General features: G+C 39.1%; 2 protein-coding genes across 2 annotated transcripts; both read right to left on the reverse strand.

Moving 5' to 3' along the window:
• Positions 1 to 492: 492 nt before the first annotated feature.
• Positions 493 to 9438, reverse strand: bbs4 (Bardet-Biedl syndrome 4). Its single transcript, XM_076155833.1, has 16 exons — positions 9379 to 9438; positions 8014 to 8056; positions 6143 to 6222; positions 5606 to 5669; positions 5297 to 5408; positions 5031 to 5103; positions 4685 to 4738; positions 4477 to 4604; positions 3690 to 3744; positions 3487 to 3555; positions 3138 to 3290; positions 2468 to 2639; positions 1932 to 2001; positions 1683 to 1827; positions 1386 to 1590; positions 493 to 658 (listed from the first exon to the last, which is right to left on the reverse strand). Exons 1-16 carry the CDS (start codon positions 9436 to 9438, stop codon positions 504 to 506), a joined length of 1638 nt encoding a protein of 545 aa, XP_076011948.1. The 3' UTR covers positions 493 to 503.
• A 2029-nt stretch (positions 9439 to 11467) lies between these two features.
• Positions 11468 to 17390, reverse strand: LOC143005092 (secretory carrier-associated membrane protein 2-like). Its single transcript, XM_076156342.1, has 9 exons — positions 17244 to 17390; positions 16420 to 16494; positions 16167 to 16253; positions 15846 to 15975; positions 15439 to 15567; positions 15008 to 15167; positions 14234 to 14335; positions 13570 to 13687; positions 11468 to 13075 (listed from the first exon to the last, which is right to left on the reverse strand). Exons 1-9 carry the CDS (start codon positions 17298 to 17300, stop codon positions 12929 to 12931), a joined length of 1005 nt encoding a protein of 334 aa, XP_076012457.1. The 5' UTR covers positions 17301 to 17390; the 3' UTR covers positions 11468 to 12928.
• Between the last annotated feature and the right edge of the window lie 543 nt (positions 17391 to 17933).

A 17933-nucleotide genomic window follows, 5' to 3' on the forward strand; every position in this document is an offset into this window, starting at 1 on the left:
GTAGCTGTACTCAGATCTTTAGCAGAGATTGTCAAAGCATTTTCTTTACATTCACTTAGCTGCAGAGGTGATCCACAGCTTGAGGGATGACACCTTTCTAGAAATGTCCTTACAAGGAAACCATCATTTGGCCTTATTGCTGAAATCTCTAAGTAATCAACAAGAACAACAGCTGCACAACTGTGAAATGTATCATCGCGTGTGCCCCAAATCTGCAACATTCATATATACTCTACAGGAGACTCGACTATTGCAGAGAAATATTGTGGCCTTGTGTAAAAATGGAAGAATTCTGTATGAATGGAATGCATGGTGAAGAATGCACAGAGGAATTCTGATGTTACTGTTCAAGTGTAACATAAATGATCATGAAAGACAACTCAATGCTGTGCACTAAAAACAAAGACCAATAACATTAGACAGAAGATCTAACTTAACACCATTATCAACTACAAAACCAGAAATGGCTTGGTCATATTTTTAAGAACCTCCACAAGAACCTCCTAATTCACCTCCTCCATCTTAGATTTTCGCTTGGAGGTTTTGGATTTGGGGGTGTCTGACTCCTCAGGTTCTGGGGAGCCTGGGGGATCACTGTGTGGACAGGGAGCATGATCCACATCTGGCTCAAGGGGCATGGAAGGGGCTTTGGGAACTCCTAAAACCAACAAAAGCATTCGAATAAGAACATTTGAATATCTATGTACATAAGGTGATAAAGATCATTAAATGGCCGCAAAATAAAAATGCCAGTTAACAATGACCCTGACCTGACTGACATATTATTGGAATAGTACAATGAATACTGCACAGTGGCATCCAAGAACTGTATGCAGTCATACAGCAGAAAGTTTGGAAGAGCTGTGTTAATACTTCGAATGTATATACAGTAAATGCATTGTTCTCACGTCCTTGTGCCACTGCAAAACAACCTGCAATCTATAGCAGGAGAAGCACTCATGGCCACTTTACCTTTCAGTGTGAGAGCTGTAAGCACCTACAGTCACTGAATAATAGCCATGAATTTATCAGTTGACCCATTTGTCATTTTTCCACATTACTTCTTTGTTACCAAGACTCTGTACTGCTTGACGCTTGATTCTCTTTTCCACCTATTGTGTTTTGGTTGAAAAGAAAAACATTTATTCAGTTTGATTTAGTACAAGATGCTTGAATGAAAAATGGGATAAAGTTTCACAGAAAAAGCAGAGACTACACTAAGTTGAAGGTTTTTGTTCCAAGCACTAACTCAATGTAAGGTAAGTGACTGAAACTCTTGAGACATATTTAGTCAGGACTTAGAGTTACACCCAGGTTTAAGAGCACTAGTCAAGCTTAGCCTCTGCAGTAGACTCGGTCCTTTTAGTGACCTCGGGGATCTGTACCTGTTGGTAGCTGCATGTTCTTGCTGTAGCTTGCGGCAGAAGACATGGCCTTGCCCAGAGCTTGGTTCATACCAAGGGCTGTGCCGGATGTTTTGGTGACGACTGCTGAGTTTGGTTTGGACTTGGAGTCATTGGCTGGTTTAATCCAGACCAGAGTCTCTGTCATCTGCAGGGCAGCCGCCATCCTCTGAGCCATGTCCATTAGCTATCAATGACAAACAGGCGAAAGCAGTACTTGACGACTGATTATTCCTACAGTGGACGTTTACGCATCAATAGAAAGTTATTCTACAGTACCTCAGTGTCGAACTCAAGGTTGCCACTGCTGTCTCTAAGCAGAATGACCTTCCTCTCCATTTCCAGATACTGTTCCATAGCCCCCTTCTTGTCACCATGATTATAGAGGAAGATGGCAAAATTGAGATTGACCAGAGGGTTGGATCTGTGGAAAATTGGTCAGCAAGTAAAGAAGGAAAATATGGACCAATCCTATACAGACTGAAATTCAGAGACACATGCACATTAAAGGTAGGCTGTAAGACTCACTCATCCAGAGCAACAGCTTGTTCATACACTCTGGTGGCATTCTCTGCATCATCCAAGTTGGTCAGAGCCACTGTTAATAATAGGATAAGTGTCAGAATAATGTATACTATGCATGTTTTATCAAATTCAAAAGCAGATGGCTGTTGAGCGAGGGCATTTTGTAGATGTTTGCAAAACATCAGCCACAAACATTCTAAAATATGCCATCAGAAAGGAACTTTGATCATGCTGGATATAAGAGACATCAAATAACTAGCAGATGGTGACTTTGAATCAATTCAATTCCATTCATTTAATTATTTATCAGTTATCACTCTGAATAAAACAGTTTTTACAGAACAGATTTTTAAAAAACCAACATGTCCATAGAGTGTGTGTGACTGTGTGTGTGACGATGAATATCCCAGTACTCGTGTTGACAGAAAGAATAGACCGACTACAATACAGGACGTATTTTTGTACGGAACAGAAAGTTACATTTAAAAGCATTATGCACCCCTGAATTGAACAATTTCTGTGTATCTGTGACTTAGTACCTGCCAGCAGCATGTAGAGTTCCCCCAAGCGGGGATTCAGGTTGATGGCAGCACTTAGGAAGTTAAATGCAGAAGCATACTGCTGCATGGTCAGGTGCACCAAGCCCAGATTGTACAAGACTTTCCAGTCAAAGGGAGACAGGTAGTGGGCTCTCTTCAGACAGCTGATGGCCTGTGGAACAAATACAGTTTAGGAGTCAAATGCTGGCAGGTACATTTTCTCTCAAAATGATGCAGAAAAACGTGTCCACATTCATTATTATGAGGCTGCCCTAATACGTCTCTAAAGACTCTCCAGCTGGTCCAGAATGCAGCTGCACGTGTGAAGTGACAATTCTCTCAGCAATACAATAGTGGATTTAATATAATCAATGTATTTATTAATATGATCTGATCTGATATCTCTTGTTTCCTGGACGAGCAGTTAAGCAAATGTACCCCAGTAAATTAACATTACAGAAGGTGCCTTAATAATTAAGATGAGCAGATGAGCTGGCAAACAAACATAGTTTCTGGCAGAATTACTGCTTACACCTGAGTTGTGTGAGCTTTATTCCTATTACAGAATGATTAAATGCAATTGGTCCGATGCGTTTTAGCTTGATTTGTTTCTTATCTTTGTTGAGACTGATGAATGAAGACAAGGTAAGCAATAAATAGCATTACTCACGGCTACATATTTTTTTTTGCCAAAGAAACACATGCCGATGTTGTTCCACAGAGGGGGGCTCTCAGCCACTTTACACGCCGCTACCCGGTACTTGTTCATGGCCACATCAAAGTCTCCATGGGTCTGCATCATACTGCCTGCAGCCAGGATGGCCTAGGAACAAAAACATAACAGGGACGCATCCTTTGAAAGTCCATATGATGAAAAACAAGAGTGCCACCTTACAGTAAATGACTTTATATATTTTGACAGAACTGCTTTACAAGAAGCTCAATGTATTGATTTCTGCTTGTTAAACAGCAGACCAAGTTTATACCATAGCATATGGGTTGCTCAAGTATTCACATACCTTATAATTGTTGGGGTCAAATGTAAGGGCATTCCCAAGGTGCTTAAATGCTTTTTGGTATTTCCCAAGCTGACAAAAAATGAACACACACACATTTTGTTAGAAATCCACTCCTTAATGTCATCCCTTCTCTGAAAAACATTAATATACTATAGTGCTTGTTGCTACATTATTTCACTGAAAAGGCTGTAAAAAAAGCCTACCTCTAAAAACAGCAGACCAAGAGTAGTCAGGAGTTCAGTATTTTCTGGAGAGAATCTGAATAGAGAATTAGACCATGCAAATGAAAAATTTAACTTTATCTATGCCTGTAATTGCATTTCAAGCCTTCAATGTTCTTAAGCAGACATAGTTGATATTCAGATTATCTGCTGATTATGCAATCAGGATTTGATTCAGCATATTGTGGAGCATTAACTACAACCTGTGGGGGGATGGTCTGCATTAAAGGCAATGTGGTAGAGCGGAGAAGGAGCAGAGCAAAGAGAAAGAGAAATTTAAAATAGGACTCACAGTGGTTCACCTCATTAAAAGCAACACCACTATTGGATTTCTTGATTAATTCATTTAGCCCCAACAGGAGGCATCCATAATATGTGCCATGATAGACACGGTTGGATGTCACTTCCTTATTTACAAGACGATTAAATGTTTAAGTATTCACAATGTGATTAGAACTGGAAATGAAAAGAATTTATACTAAACTGAAAAGGGCCGTGGGTAAAATGTCAACCTTGGTAAGTATGTCGAAATGGTGCAATTATTACCACAGTTATCAACAGTAATTCATCAATTTGGTTGATTATAAAACTATAATATTGAAAACAATCCCCAAATTTGAAATGTAATAATTACCACCGGCACCAATCCCTCTACAAGTTTCCTTAGGGAGTGATACACTGCATCATACCAAAAGACCAAAACATCATATTCAAGAAATAAGACTTCCCTGTGTATTTTTCCTTCTGTCCACATGTGAGCTGTACTTACTCCACTGCTGTCTTATACACTTCAATGGCCTTATCAGTGTCTCCAGCCAGCAAATGAACTTTCCCAAGCATCATGAAAGTTCTGTCGTGTTTGTGTAACTGCAGAGCTATGTTTAGTTGCTCCTCAGCCTGGCGGAGACAGGAGAAGACGGTGATCAAAACACTGGATTGTTAACAACGTCTATTGTTAGTAAAATCAGCATACTCACATTTTTGAAGTTTTTGATGAAAGAATAACACACACCCAAATTATAACTAATCTCCTGAGGGGAGAAAAGAGAAAAATTAAAATTTATTTCCACACTTGATAATTGTACCATGTAACAGCTGAAGGCAACAGTAAAGGGGAACAGGTTATATTTCAAGCACATATGCGTGATTAGCTGTCCAGTTTGCTAGTGCAGTAGTACTGTTGTCCAGTGCTTCAGTGTGCACATATCCCATTGTAAATGGACGTGTGGAGAGATTAGTTTTTATCTCCATGCATTTCTAGTTTAAGATGGCTCACTGAGTGAACATTTTTCATGACAACAGCTCAATAACATGTTCCTTTACCCAGTCTTTTTCATTGAGTCTTGCAGCTCCATGATAGAATTCGATAGCTGCCTTGTGCTTTCCCTGGAGAAATCTACAAAGAGGACCAATAACAATTACCCATATGACATATGAACCCACCGTAATCACAGCCTGTTGCACAGCTTTTTTGTTGCCATTTTTTGCAAAGTTGAATGGTGATGGCAAACGGATAAATTTTTCCTTAGAATATCAAAATATCAGGCTATTAGGTCGGTGGCCCCCAGGCCCAAGGGCAAGAGACTCACAATGATCTGGCCACTTGCTTGAGATTGTCAGTGCTGTTGGGATTAAGGATGGCACAGCTCTGAAACAGCTCCAGGGACTGTTGTATTTTCCCTTCAAGTCGCAAAATCAGTGCTGTGGCAAAGAAGAAAACAAATAGAAGAAGGGCTATCATCTGCATGGAGAGGAGGTAAAACAAACACATTCTAAGGGGTGGATTCTGGGGGAGAGCTTTCATTTTACACAGCTCATATTTGACAACATGACTATTTCTATGTAACCAATGTAGCATCTTAAGAGTTAAGCGTGACGGTGAACATACAGTAGCTCACCTTGAACATATATGGCATATTCACACATTCCATTTGTCTCCTGCAGCTGTTCTTTAATGATCGCCTGGGTTCACGCAGAATGGATAACAACTTGTAAAACAGTGGTATGATGTTAATTGAAACATTTTTGAAGAGGACTGTTGCAGATATTGCTAATTACTTCGCCCAAAAAGACAATTTGTTCAAACAAATTCTGCGACACAATAGCAGCACGCTGTTGTTGCTGTTGTCATCTCTGTTTAACATAAATTAACATAACTTAAATCCCAGTAATACTTCATACGTGTGCACACATGGATTAAGAGTTTTGATCGAGTACTTCAAGTATTTTACTCTGCAATCACCATTTTCACAAAATGGAGTACACATGTTAATGCAGTATATTAAGATAATCTATATTACAGGGTTACCAGGGATACTCACAAACAACAACAACAACAACAACAACACAAAGCATGAATCATCTTACAGTACAAACAGCATTAAAAAAAAAGATAACTAAAAAACAAAAAGAAGGAAGGATAGATGGCACTTTACCTTACAGGTATCATAGTCTTTGCGTATATAGTGCTGGTGGATTAGCCAGTTTCTCCTCTCCACAATAGGAAGTTCTGGGGCTGGGTGGACACACATCATTTCACGATCAATACACACAGTTCAAATGATGATTTATTTACCTGACAGTTAATTCCGAAAGTCTCCCCATTGTCACAGCAACAATGACTACAGCAAGCCAGGTCTGTGTGACAGAACAGAGACAGTATAGAAAGGAGGCTGGGCAATGAGAAGTGCAATACGGAGCTTCAGAAGGGTGAGGTAACCTCAAGGAGCAAATCACAATGCTGCATGTCATCTTCTTCATGGAGTACATTTTATTTAACAAGGAATGCATTGTGACGCCAATCCCAGTGAGTTTGACTCTGCTAATCCTGTTATCTTGCAATTACTACCTTCTTCTGAGGTTAAAAATAGGACCCAAGGCACTGTCACTTACAGTGGGGGATATTTATACAATGTGAACTACGACAGAGCGCCCATCTGTTGTTCTCATGTGTTAGCACTTTGGGGGTGTATTCTGTTGATTCATAGCTAAAATCCGAGCCTGAGCACTTTGCCAACTTTCATGGAAATCCTCACCAGTACCGAGTGGGACACTGGATGTACTTCTCAAATTTGTCTCATCAAGATTCTGGATGGACTTATTTGTAGGGACTTAATCTGCTTTTCCTCCTGATGAGGCAGTAATGATATTCTTGTGTCAAGGTTTAAGCTGTGGCCCTGTGGCACTCCAGCATCCACATGAACAAAAGTGGGCTGATTTATAGAGAGATGGGTGACATGAAGTCCTACAACTACAAAAAGGCAACAGAGAGAAGAAGTGAAGAGGAGGCCAGCATGAGGTCTCCTAAAAATAGGCTTGTAAGAAAAATCTCATCCCAAAGATGATGAGTTGCTCTCTCGTTGTGTATGATCTGGCTACTGCTGAGACAGATTTGACGTATGTGCAAGTTATACTTACTAAGAAAATGTCACACTGCAAAAAACAATTGTACTCCTTTGAAGTACAGTTGAATCTTGTATTGCAATTTCAGAAGGAAAGGAGTGTCAGTATCTTTAAACATGAGAAAATAATTTCTGGTAGTAAGTAGGTCTTCATTTCACCTGGTTAGAGACAATTATTTTAGCCTTCAATAACAGGCTTTGTGAACTTGATTTGTAAAGATGAAACAATAGATGAAATCTTTGAGGTGTTATGATATGAATATGAATATGATAACTACACATGTAATACTTGTGTCTGTGTGTGTCTTATGCCTCTATTATTTCATGATCATTGTATATTGAGTACATTAGCCATACATTTAATAGTTTACTATTTGCAATTATTACACATTTAATTCAGTTTTTCAAATATCAAACCAGTTGACATTCAAGTATTCATACATAAAATACTCCATAATAAAATACATTGCATACTACTCAGTACAGTATTACATACACTTCTGTTGTAAAGCATGATGGAGTCAACATTTTTGTAACACAAGCTATGAATTCACCAAAAACACTAACTACAACAATGATAATTATCGTCAGGGATAAAGAAAATAATAAGCATAAAAACACCTGGAATGTGCCTCATCATTCACATGGCGTCCCTCAATTCAGACAGAAGACTGAGGGTGCCCTCTGCTGGAAAATTAAATGGAATTCATCTAATCTTCATTCATTGTCTTTTAATAATTCATCCAAATTGTAGACCAAATTTGGAGGGTTGTAGTTCCAAGGGTGGATTTAAAGATATGAACAGAAACCTCATGGCAAATGTATTGGTGGGTTAAACATTTTCTGTGAGTTTGAACAAAAAAAACAACAACATTTTGTAAGGAGACATGTCAGTAATACTGCACCTTTAGGAGCCCGGCGTTTCTTGGGTTCAGTAGCTACTGGGAGCTGAAATATCAAATGCAACAACATAAAGAAATAAATAAACGGCTATTATGAAAAGCCTGCAGTCAGTACATGACAAGATCACACAGAACACTATGAATAGTATAGCACTTGTACAATACAAATCAGTGTAAAAACAAGACGAAACCATGAAAAGGCCCAGTGAAATCCCTACATCAACAGGCATGATGGGTTTCATTATGGATGCTTAATGAACAAAAACTAAGAAGTGTTTTCACAACTTAGATGAGATGCATTTCCTCTTTCAATAGTGGGTCAAATAACTTGAAGATCATGTACAGACCACTTTGCGATTCCATAATTTATGAATATGAACACATGGAAATGAACCCATGGATGATTTAAAAGTTATTTTTGTTGTTTGTGTCATTCTTTTGGCACAATTAAAAGCAAAATCCAAAACTTGTTGTAACCTAAAACAGTGGTTCTCTGAATTCTACATGCACCACTGATGGTGGTGGGATACAACTATTACATTACAATATTTATTATTACAGTGTTTTAACTATACATTTGAGCCCAACTCCACCCAAATGTATATAAGTGACATTTCATGTTCATACTACAGCACACATACACTAATTAGGTTTTTCTTAGTGGATGGTTTCGTAGTCATGGTTGTTCGGATGTGTTCCCTAGTCGTCAACGTTTCACAGCCACTCGTTTAGAAGCATTCACGTATGGAAAGGCTCGATGGAATACAGACAAATGTCACAGTCATTATGAGGAATAACGGGTCGTTGCAATGACAGCCCTCAGTCAATAATCAAGTATGGGGCTAATGTTGGCCAAAATCTACCGTAACAGGTACGTTGACGATAGCAACACATTTCTACTGCAGCTAACATAACATAAGTTAATTCTTTTAAGCATCACTTCATGTTTCATTCTAACCACTACCTTGCAATGAATGAGTAAGACCACAGAGCCCAAGTTACCGTTAGCCTTCGGTTAATCAATTTAACTCCCGTTTAATGCTAGGTCAAGTGTCCAGATCAACAACTGGTCGTGCCATCTGGTGAGGAATGGACGTTAGTTTTAAGAATTGTCTTGAGAAATAGTCATCAATTCATGAAGGCAACGCTGATACATTCATGCTAAAGTTACCAGTTAATATGGTCACCTGTTAATCCGGTACGACAGTGTAGCAACCGAGCTAACGCCAGCTTCAAGGACAAGCGTTGAACATAGGCTACGTTTAGTGCATATGTTACATACAAAGACATTCAATTATATGTTCGATATACGGTTAATCTATGTTGACGTTTTAAATGACAACTAGTTCAACTTTGGTTTGCACTCACCACTGTGGCGTTCTCCTCTTCCGCCATTTTGGGACTAGCCACTCTGGAAGCTGTTACCATGGAGACGGCTGAGCCATGAATTTATGTAGTCCTCGTTCAGCGCTGAATTTAGTCTTCCAGGCTTATTTTACCCAGAGGCTGTGAACGCCGACCCCATCAGCGTTCACCAAACACACACTTCGATGTATTATTAGAATAAAGTTATAGGGTTTGGACTAGGGCCATTCAGTACGAAAAACGAGTAGTGTACAGCCTGAGAGACAAGTCTCAGGGCCCATGTACGAATTTGTCTCTTGGTCTGTGGGTTGCGCCACTGGATTCGACCCCATTCAAAAATCTGTTGTACACATGTGACGGGTCACAACTGTAGGTGATGAGATACAGCCCCATACTCCACAGACAACCAGGTGATCACACGCTTCTTTATTACTGCAACACTGTATTTAACAGTGAAATTGCGACCAGAAACAACATGGGTCTCGGGATAACAGCCTCAGTCCATTGCTCTGTGTAACGCATTTCACTTAACAAAAATAGATGAACTTCATAGTACAAAACAAAATAAAACAGAAATTATTAATTACTTCGTGTGATTGTACAGTGTATATTTTTCCTGTGTAATATCAAACATTACAAGTCCTTTAAACATATAACAGTATACCAGAATTCTATTTAAATTCTATGTATTATAAGTGCAATAATTTAATTTATTCTATGCAATCTATAGGTAGCAGAAGTAGTAGCATAGCATAGTATTCCCCTACTCTTAACAACCTATTGTAGAGAAATATTTGCAGACATGTGAATATATATTTTAGTACAGTATATATTCATATCTATATTATTCTCTTTTTTTGCTTTCTCTGCCAATTGCAACGTAATTTCGTTGAAATGTACACTATATGTATAGGTTGAATGACAATAAAGTTCGTCTAAGTCTAAATAACCTGAAGTTTAGCAGCCCAACATTACATCATCTTGCGATAAAATTAGTGCAATTTGTGTAATAACTAATCTTGCAATCTGAATCAAATCTCATTCTCTTCCTCACTCCCCTTCTCTCTCTCTCTCACGGGTCTCCGTATGTCCTGAGTAAGAACGTAGTTCGGCATTCAGCTCACTCATACATGTTAGGTCAACAGAAAATATAAAGCGAATAACAACGCATGGTGAAACGTTACGTTAGAAGCGGTGCAGAAATGACTTTAGACATGGACAGTTGCAAAATCTATTTCAAGTGACTGCTACAGACAAACACCTTGATCATTCTTATGTATCATGCTTGGTGGGCGGGGGCACAAAGTAGACAGGTTTACGTTGCTGTCTTGCTGTCGCCATGACAACGCGCTCCGCAATGCTTTCGCTTTAGGCGTTTGTGCAGAGCAGTTGTACCGCTGTAAGAAGTCATTTCTATTTTGCAGAGCTTTATATTATTCGGTGTCTGTCCAAAATACTCCCACACTTTAGTGGACGATTGTTTTTCGCGCAGCTTGTTTTCCGGTTGTTGTTTTTTTTACCTGGCGTAGCAGTCATGCGACGCAAGTTTATTCAAATTGATATATTCAAGTCGACGTGTCACCCCAGCCCAAATCGTGACTAATCAAAAGCTACACGTAACTCTAGGCTAGCCGAACTTGTATGAACTACTTAAATTATCAGTTAAAATCAGTGCGAGCATTTAGCAATGAAACATCATGAAAATAATGATTTAACATTTGACAATGACATTTTAGGACTAAACCACACCTGGGATAAACCCAGACAGTTAGCTAAAGTTATAAAAAAAAACACCACATTTAGAAAGTATGAACATTTACAAACTCACAAAATAAATGATCCCAGACTGAGCAAGAGTACGTGAGCCACCGCAAAAATATTCTTATTTTCAAAAGGGGGGCCCTGCAGAAAAAGTTTGGGAATCACTGATAAGTATAATACCACTGTGCAGGCTTCTTGCTTGCTGCTCAGTCTAGAAAATGCTCTACTAAGGGAATCTTAGAGACATGTCATAATAGCTCATTAGATTCACAACTACAATGTTTTACAGTAATTCTACAACATGGGTGGAATCAAATTAATCCTCTTAATCTGAACAGGATCCATCAATTTATTTATTCTCAATTCATTTTAAGATCAATAACCAAATTCCAGTACAATTCCCTTCAGTAAATGTGTTTTAGGTTACAACACAGAACACATTCGGCTCATCAGAGGGAAACTTCAAACAAAATCTCTTCTCCGTCAAGATAAACAAAATTGTAAAACACTAACAGCCCACACAAGTATTCAGATCCAATTAAAAGCACTGGACTTAAACCTAAATAAATTAGTGATTCCGAATCTTACAGTAACTAAACGCCAAACAGGAAACTGTATATCTACAATGAAATACATGAAAAGCAAACAGCTATCAACCACCTAGAAAATAAAGACCGCATGTTCTTAAATCACATTCAATGCATAATGCGACATTCATTTCCAGGTGATATATGACAAAATGGATAAACAGCTAAATCTATAATGTTCTTCCAGCTCATTAATTCACTCTTTATTAGGAAATATATTGAAATCGCCAATCTTGCCAGCACCATGAATTAAATGTTGTGTACCTCTATAACCTGATTAAAAGTTAAAAGAAAACCCTTCTTCCAGTCACCCTTCACTAAGGACAAGCTTATCCTATACAGTATTATACATATCAAAACAAATACATTCAGATGTACAGCAACTATCTTCATCAGCAAAGGAACATAATGGTGTTTTGACCTGTGTCATTTCCGTACCACCGACAGCCCACATCCCATTTTGTAGTGTCCAGACCAAATAATTTAATCAACTGAGAGGACAGGTGTATAAAACATTCAGGACTGAATATTCTAAAGGCTATTAAAATGGGTCACAATGATGTTACCCTGTGGAGCTCTAATGCTACTGTACTGACACAAAATATATTATTAAAGGCATCCATCATTCATTGTTAAATTGTTCTTTTCATATAATCCAAACTATGTGGACAGTTAACATGTGAGGCCAAGGTTCACTTCAGCCCTGCACATTATTTCGAAACAAACATTGAGCGATAACAAATACTTTTTAACAGTGTCCTTCTACTCAAATTGACCTGATTAATGTAAAAGTACTTGCAAGAGCCCAGTTCTTTTCAGTGTTGCTTATCAGACACACATGTACAATATATATTAATCTTCAATGCACACATGAGATGTTGCACTGTTCCTTCATTGACTTCTCTACTTTAACTGAAGTAATATTCTTCATTTTCCAGATAACTGAACTGCCAGAGTCAGCGCTTAACCCAAATATGTATGTTAATGAGGAGTGACAGAGCAAGGGAAATGCCATGATCTGCACTATGCTGCAAACTGATGGATCACTACTATGGTCATCAAGATCTCCTGTTTTTCAATAAATAATCAAATGCCAAACAAAACTGAGAAGCTATTTAAGAGTGTTGGGACATGGTTATTGTAGTATGTTGGTTAGAGAGAAGACATTAATTGGAGGCATTGAGGTTGCAAGACGGTCTAATTTCCTAGTTCCTCTGAAACACTCCCTGGGCAGCGGCGCTGGCAGCACTGGCTGCTGCAGTCTGGACATTTCTGTTGGTAACGACCCCCTGGGAGAACTCCTCCTGGGCCTTGCTGAAGCTGGCACCTGTCCTTCGGTACTTAGAGTGGACCTGGATGACAGTTAAAGTGACAAAACAAAAAGCACAGATTAAAAATGCACATTTTGGTGAAAAGTGAGTCCTGTGCTTTGAATCAGTACATGTGCTGTGCAAGCATGAGCAAATAGTGAAATTGTATAAAATTGTCCCTTGGAACTCAGACCGTGGTAAATCTGGTGCGCTCGCTAACAATTCAACAGGTTTGGAGGTTTGGCTAAGTGACCCATTAAAGATTTTCTTCATGTATTTGTCCCCTCAATTGTAATTTTTCCTTTCCAAACTGCTGCCTTTGTTGTCTTCTCATTGCTGAATTGAAATTTAGTCTTGCTGAGATGGAATTAAAAATAAATATGATGCCAAAGGGACAAATCAAATGTAAGCACGCAGCACCATGGTCTGCTGTCTTTCCATTATGAAATCATTCAATAGGTCAATGTTTCAACTGCAGAGAACATAAGAGGCTCCGATTTTCATATGAAGGGAATTTGTATATTTGACTACCGTACCATTTTGAGTAGGACAACGGCTAGAATGGCGTTTACGGTGAAAAACCCTGCCACCACCATCATAACCACTGACACAGCCAGGTTAGTCCTAATCATGCTGATGGATGAGATCCAGCCACTGTCAACAACACAGAAACACAGAAACAGAAAATAATGCAAGTTATTTCAGATTTTCTCTGCCTGACAATGTAGAAAAACATTTGGTACACATTACAGAATAGCAGTCAAAGATCTTGTAGAAAACCTGTCCTAGTGACAAAAAGACAGCAACGTGAAAGCTTCAAACTGTGAATGACAAAGAAATGAAATTTATATATTATATGAAATAGAAAAGAACCCCAAAGGGAAAAGAGAAAATTTCTACACACTTACAAAGCAGCACCCCAGACAACGTAAGGTAGCGGGAATCGGTCTGTCAGAGATGTCAAGAGAAGAGATACAGGACAGGATACACACACACAAACACACACACACACACACACACAGCTTGAATGAAGAAACACCACCTATCCATGCACACCCACATTTGTTATAAATGTACTCCAAGCAGCATACAGAAATTCTTTCAGACTACAGCTATCCATTGTTAGTGCTGTGCTAACACCACACATTCATGCTTTCACTCAAACTGCATGCCATTATCCAGTTTCAGGTTCCCACTGACCTGTTTCCCCACTTGGGTATCCCCACAGTCTGAATGATGTACACTGCCACTTGGAAGAAAAACACAAAAAAGAAGAAGAAGAAGCTGAAGGAGCTGTCAGACCTGTGGAGGATAAATAAAAACGACAACACAAAGGACATTAATATGGTTTACAAAATATGAAGTCTTTTTTCTCTCAGACATTTTCATACAATTTCTATTAGACAGGTTCACAAAAGAGCCTCCGTGCAATGTACAAACCACTGCATATTAACAAATTCACATTAAACACATAATTAAAATAGGCATTGTCCTATGAAAGTACATTTTAAATAAAGCAGAACTGTTTGTTATAGTTTTCCATGATTAGAAAAATGCATCATAGCCTCATAATGCTCACTAAAACCCACAATTAAGTGCACTTCTGTGCAAATGTTGCTTTTTTAAATAGTGGAATAGCAGAGGTGAATTAAACCTCATCATAACATAGTAAACACATGATAGAAAGTGGTAATAGTAATACGTATATCAAGATCTTTATGTAATGCAACACAGACAATTTGGGCAGCAACAAACAGGCAATTGCATTATTGATTGTCTAAAGATTCTTTTGAATTTTTTTTGGAAAGTTGCCTATGTCAAAAGTGATGCCTTCAAATTAGTCCTTTTGTTCAATTCACACTGGAGAAAAGTAGCAGACGAAAATCCTTATATGATTACACAATTGTTAAAAAATAAATAAATGTATCCTGTTGAAATGACTGATTAATGAACTAAGCTTTATAGACATTGTACCTGAAAGCCTTGTATACAGGCCTGTACCAGCAGATGAAGGAGACGGGGGTGAAGAGGATGAACCACAGGATGGACAGACCGAAGTCCACACCATACTGAGAATCAGCTGTGAAGTAAGCCAGGCAGGCCAGTATGTTCAGGAAGAGCGTGGCACTGTGGACTGGAGACACACAGAGGTTCAATGAGCTGGACTGATCATGGAAGCAAAAGGGAGGAAGGCATTCACCTCAGGTAAGAGACAGCAGAAAGCATTTGGCAGACAGATATTTTAAAGACTGAAAAGATATTGTAGACTGTTGGAATTCCGTCTTTCATACAGTAAATACACCCAAAGTCACTTCCTATTTCCAGGAACACTGACTTAAAATACTTTCATCCTTAACACATATTGATGTCTGTTCTCAAGAGCAATCCATGTAAAGTGTACTTACACATCCAGAGGTAATACATTCGCTTGCAGATCCTGCGGTATTCATCTGGAATGTCCTCCTCAAAGTCCTGGTAGAAGCATGGCTTCACAGGAAAGATTTTAGGAAGAGGTGGCCAGTTGTTTTCTTTGGCTGAGACACAAACATTTTTCACGGCTGGTTTAGCATTGCAGTGGTGTAGAAATTCGTCTTTGTTCATACAGTATGTACGCTTACCCACAAATGGCTAAAGTAACACACCATGAATGGAATACTGTCAGGATAACAGCATTATGTATCACATAGGGTAAATAATATACTGTTCTATCAGCAAGAGTAAGGAACAATGAACTATACACTATACATAGCTAAATTAAAACAGTATTTCCTACTATCTGACTGTACTAAGAATGTGTGTCATTATGTCTCACTGCCTGTGTTCAGCGCCCTGCCTATGGGCCTGTTCTGTAGCTCCTGCTCCTTCCTCTCCAGCTCAGCCGCTTTCCTCTCCAGCTCCTCCTGCTGTTTGATCAGATTAGTCTGGGCAGCCGATGCACGTTCCTTATGGATGATGAAGGAGTTGCCATTAAAACACTCATGTCGAAAGAGTGGCCTATCACTGATGTCCTCAGCTGTCTTTTTGGATATTTAGAGCCACTCATTTAAAGCCAAGTATCTGCTGTTGGTGACAATTGTTATCTGCACACTTGTTTCCTTAATTTCTGCGCGAGTATTAGTAGTATTAGACTCACTTGTGCACTCTGCTCCACAGAGGTCTGTAGTATGGCAGGTTGAGATCCAGCATCACCGATGGGGATTGTTGTGCCTGTGTGGGTTCCCTGTGAAAGGAATTATAGTAATCTTTTTAAAATATATTTCCAGGTGATGATGGAACAACTACATGCATTAGCAGAAAATGGTAACACAGATTATTGCATACTCGTCCTAGCATATTGAGTTGTGCATGTGTATGAATGTGACAAAAACATCAACAGAGAAACTAACCAGGTCATTTGCTGAGAATGGGTTGAACTCCCCAACATTTTCAGTCCCTCCACTGGCTTGTGTGATGGAGGCATCCTGGAACAGACAAAAACGTATCAACATATATTCAGCGTGTCCGTGAGTCCTCATCAGTCTTTATTTGTTGCTTATAGAGACACCAGTTCAGCAAAAGCTCTTGTACAGTGAACTGTCTCTCAACACATGAACTATTAATAGACATTGTGCCTGGGAGCAGTTTGTCTCAGTGGAAACACAATTTCTTGTGTTTGAACCAACAAAAGATGCTCTTTCTTTAAGCAAACTTGACACAGAGAGTTAATGCATATTGAAAGACTGAAAACTGTAAATGTAAACTGAATACCTGGACATCTGGAAACAGAGGGATGTGACCACCAAACACACTCTAAACCAAATATACTAGATAGATACGACCAAAGAAAGCCTACGATGTGGACTTATTATTATACTTAACGATTTATTTACTACCAAACTCGTCATTTTGGGTTGGTTGAATGGTGTGTCTGAGATGAGCCATATTTGGTGATGTATTACCAGGCACCTGTCCGTGGGCCTGTTTACCTGTACAGGTGAGGCAAGGCCCCTGTATACTCACAATCCAATCTATTACCATGCGAAATTTGTTTGTAAGCGGACTAGAACTTGATCAATCTTTGTGACGAGCCAGGAAATACTAACGCCAGAGCCAAACCCAATATCCAACCAAACAGGTTTTAGTCAGAGCATATCTTTACGTGACAACCGGGTGAAAACCGTGTAAAACCCACTCAAAACCCCGGTTAGCTTACGAAGGAGAACTGTCTCACCTGGAAAGGATGCACGTCCACTGGGTCCACGAAGGGGTTGCTGTCATATCCCGACATTTTGGGGGAAGTTTATGGAGTCTGAAATCAACGCAACAACAGCTCGCGTGTCCCCGGCGGCTGCTCGCTCGGTGCTTCGACGCAGATACTTCTGCGCATGCGTGGTTCTGTGGCTGTCTCGCGTCATTGGAGGCAGTCCGAGTCGTTTTGATCAATTAGCTTATTTACTTTTTTTTTTTTTTTTTTTTTTAAATCTCGACTGGTCTCAAATGTAATTCTTGTCACACAGACCTTCCCATGTTGCGGATGCATGTCCACTTCTTCTAATAAAGATATACAGGTCTAATAACAAAGTCAACCATCAAACTATTGACACAGCTATGGCTAACCCTAAAATCAAATACGCGAACTAATAAATACACGGGTCAAATAATGAAAAACAAATCAACACACATCCAATATATATGTAGAATGAAATAACTAAATAAGAAAAAACAAACAAAAAGTTTCACATTGCTATAAGATGTGTGTCTGTAAGTGTGCCACGGGATGTCGCGATTTCGTTATTTGACGTGGCTTTCAATGCTAGGGGCAAATCAACAGAGGAAGAATTATTAGAATAGATATTAGAATATTTTCTTTATTCTTATTCTGCAACGTGTCTATGGCAACCCCTTGAACCTCTCTCTCTCT

This window comes from Genypterus blacodes, unplaced genomic scaffold, assembly GCF_046128005.1.
Source record: "Genypterus blacodes isolate CSIRO-AG114 ecotype Tasmania unplaced genomic scaffold, CSIRO-AGI_Gbla_v1 ptg000067l_1, whole genome shotgun sequence".
Classification (NCBI taxonomy): domain Eukaryota; kingdom Metazoa; phylum Chordata; class Actinopteri; order Ophidiiformes; family Ophidiidae; genus Genypterus; species Genypterus blacodes.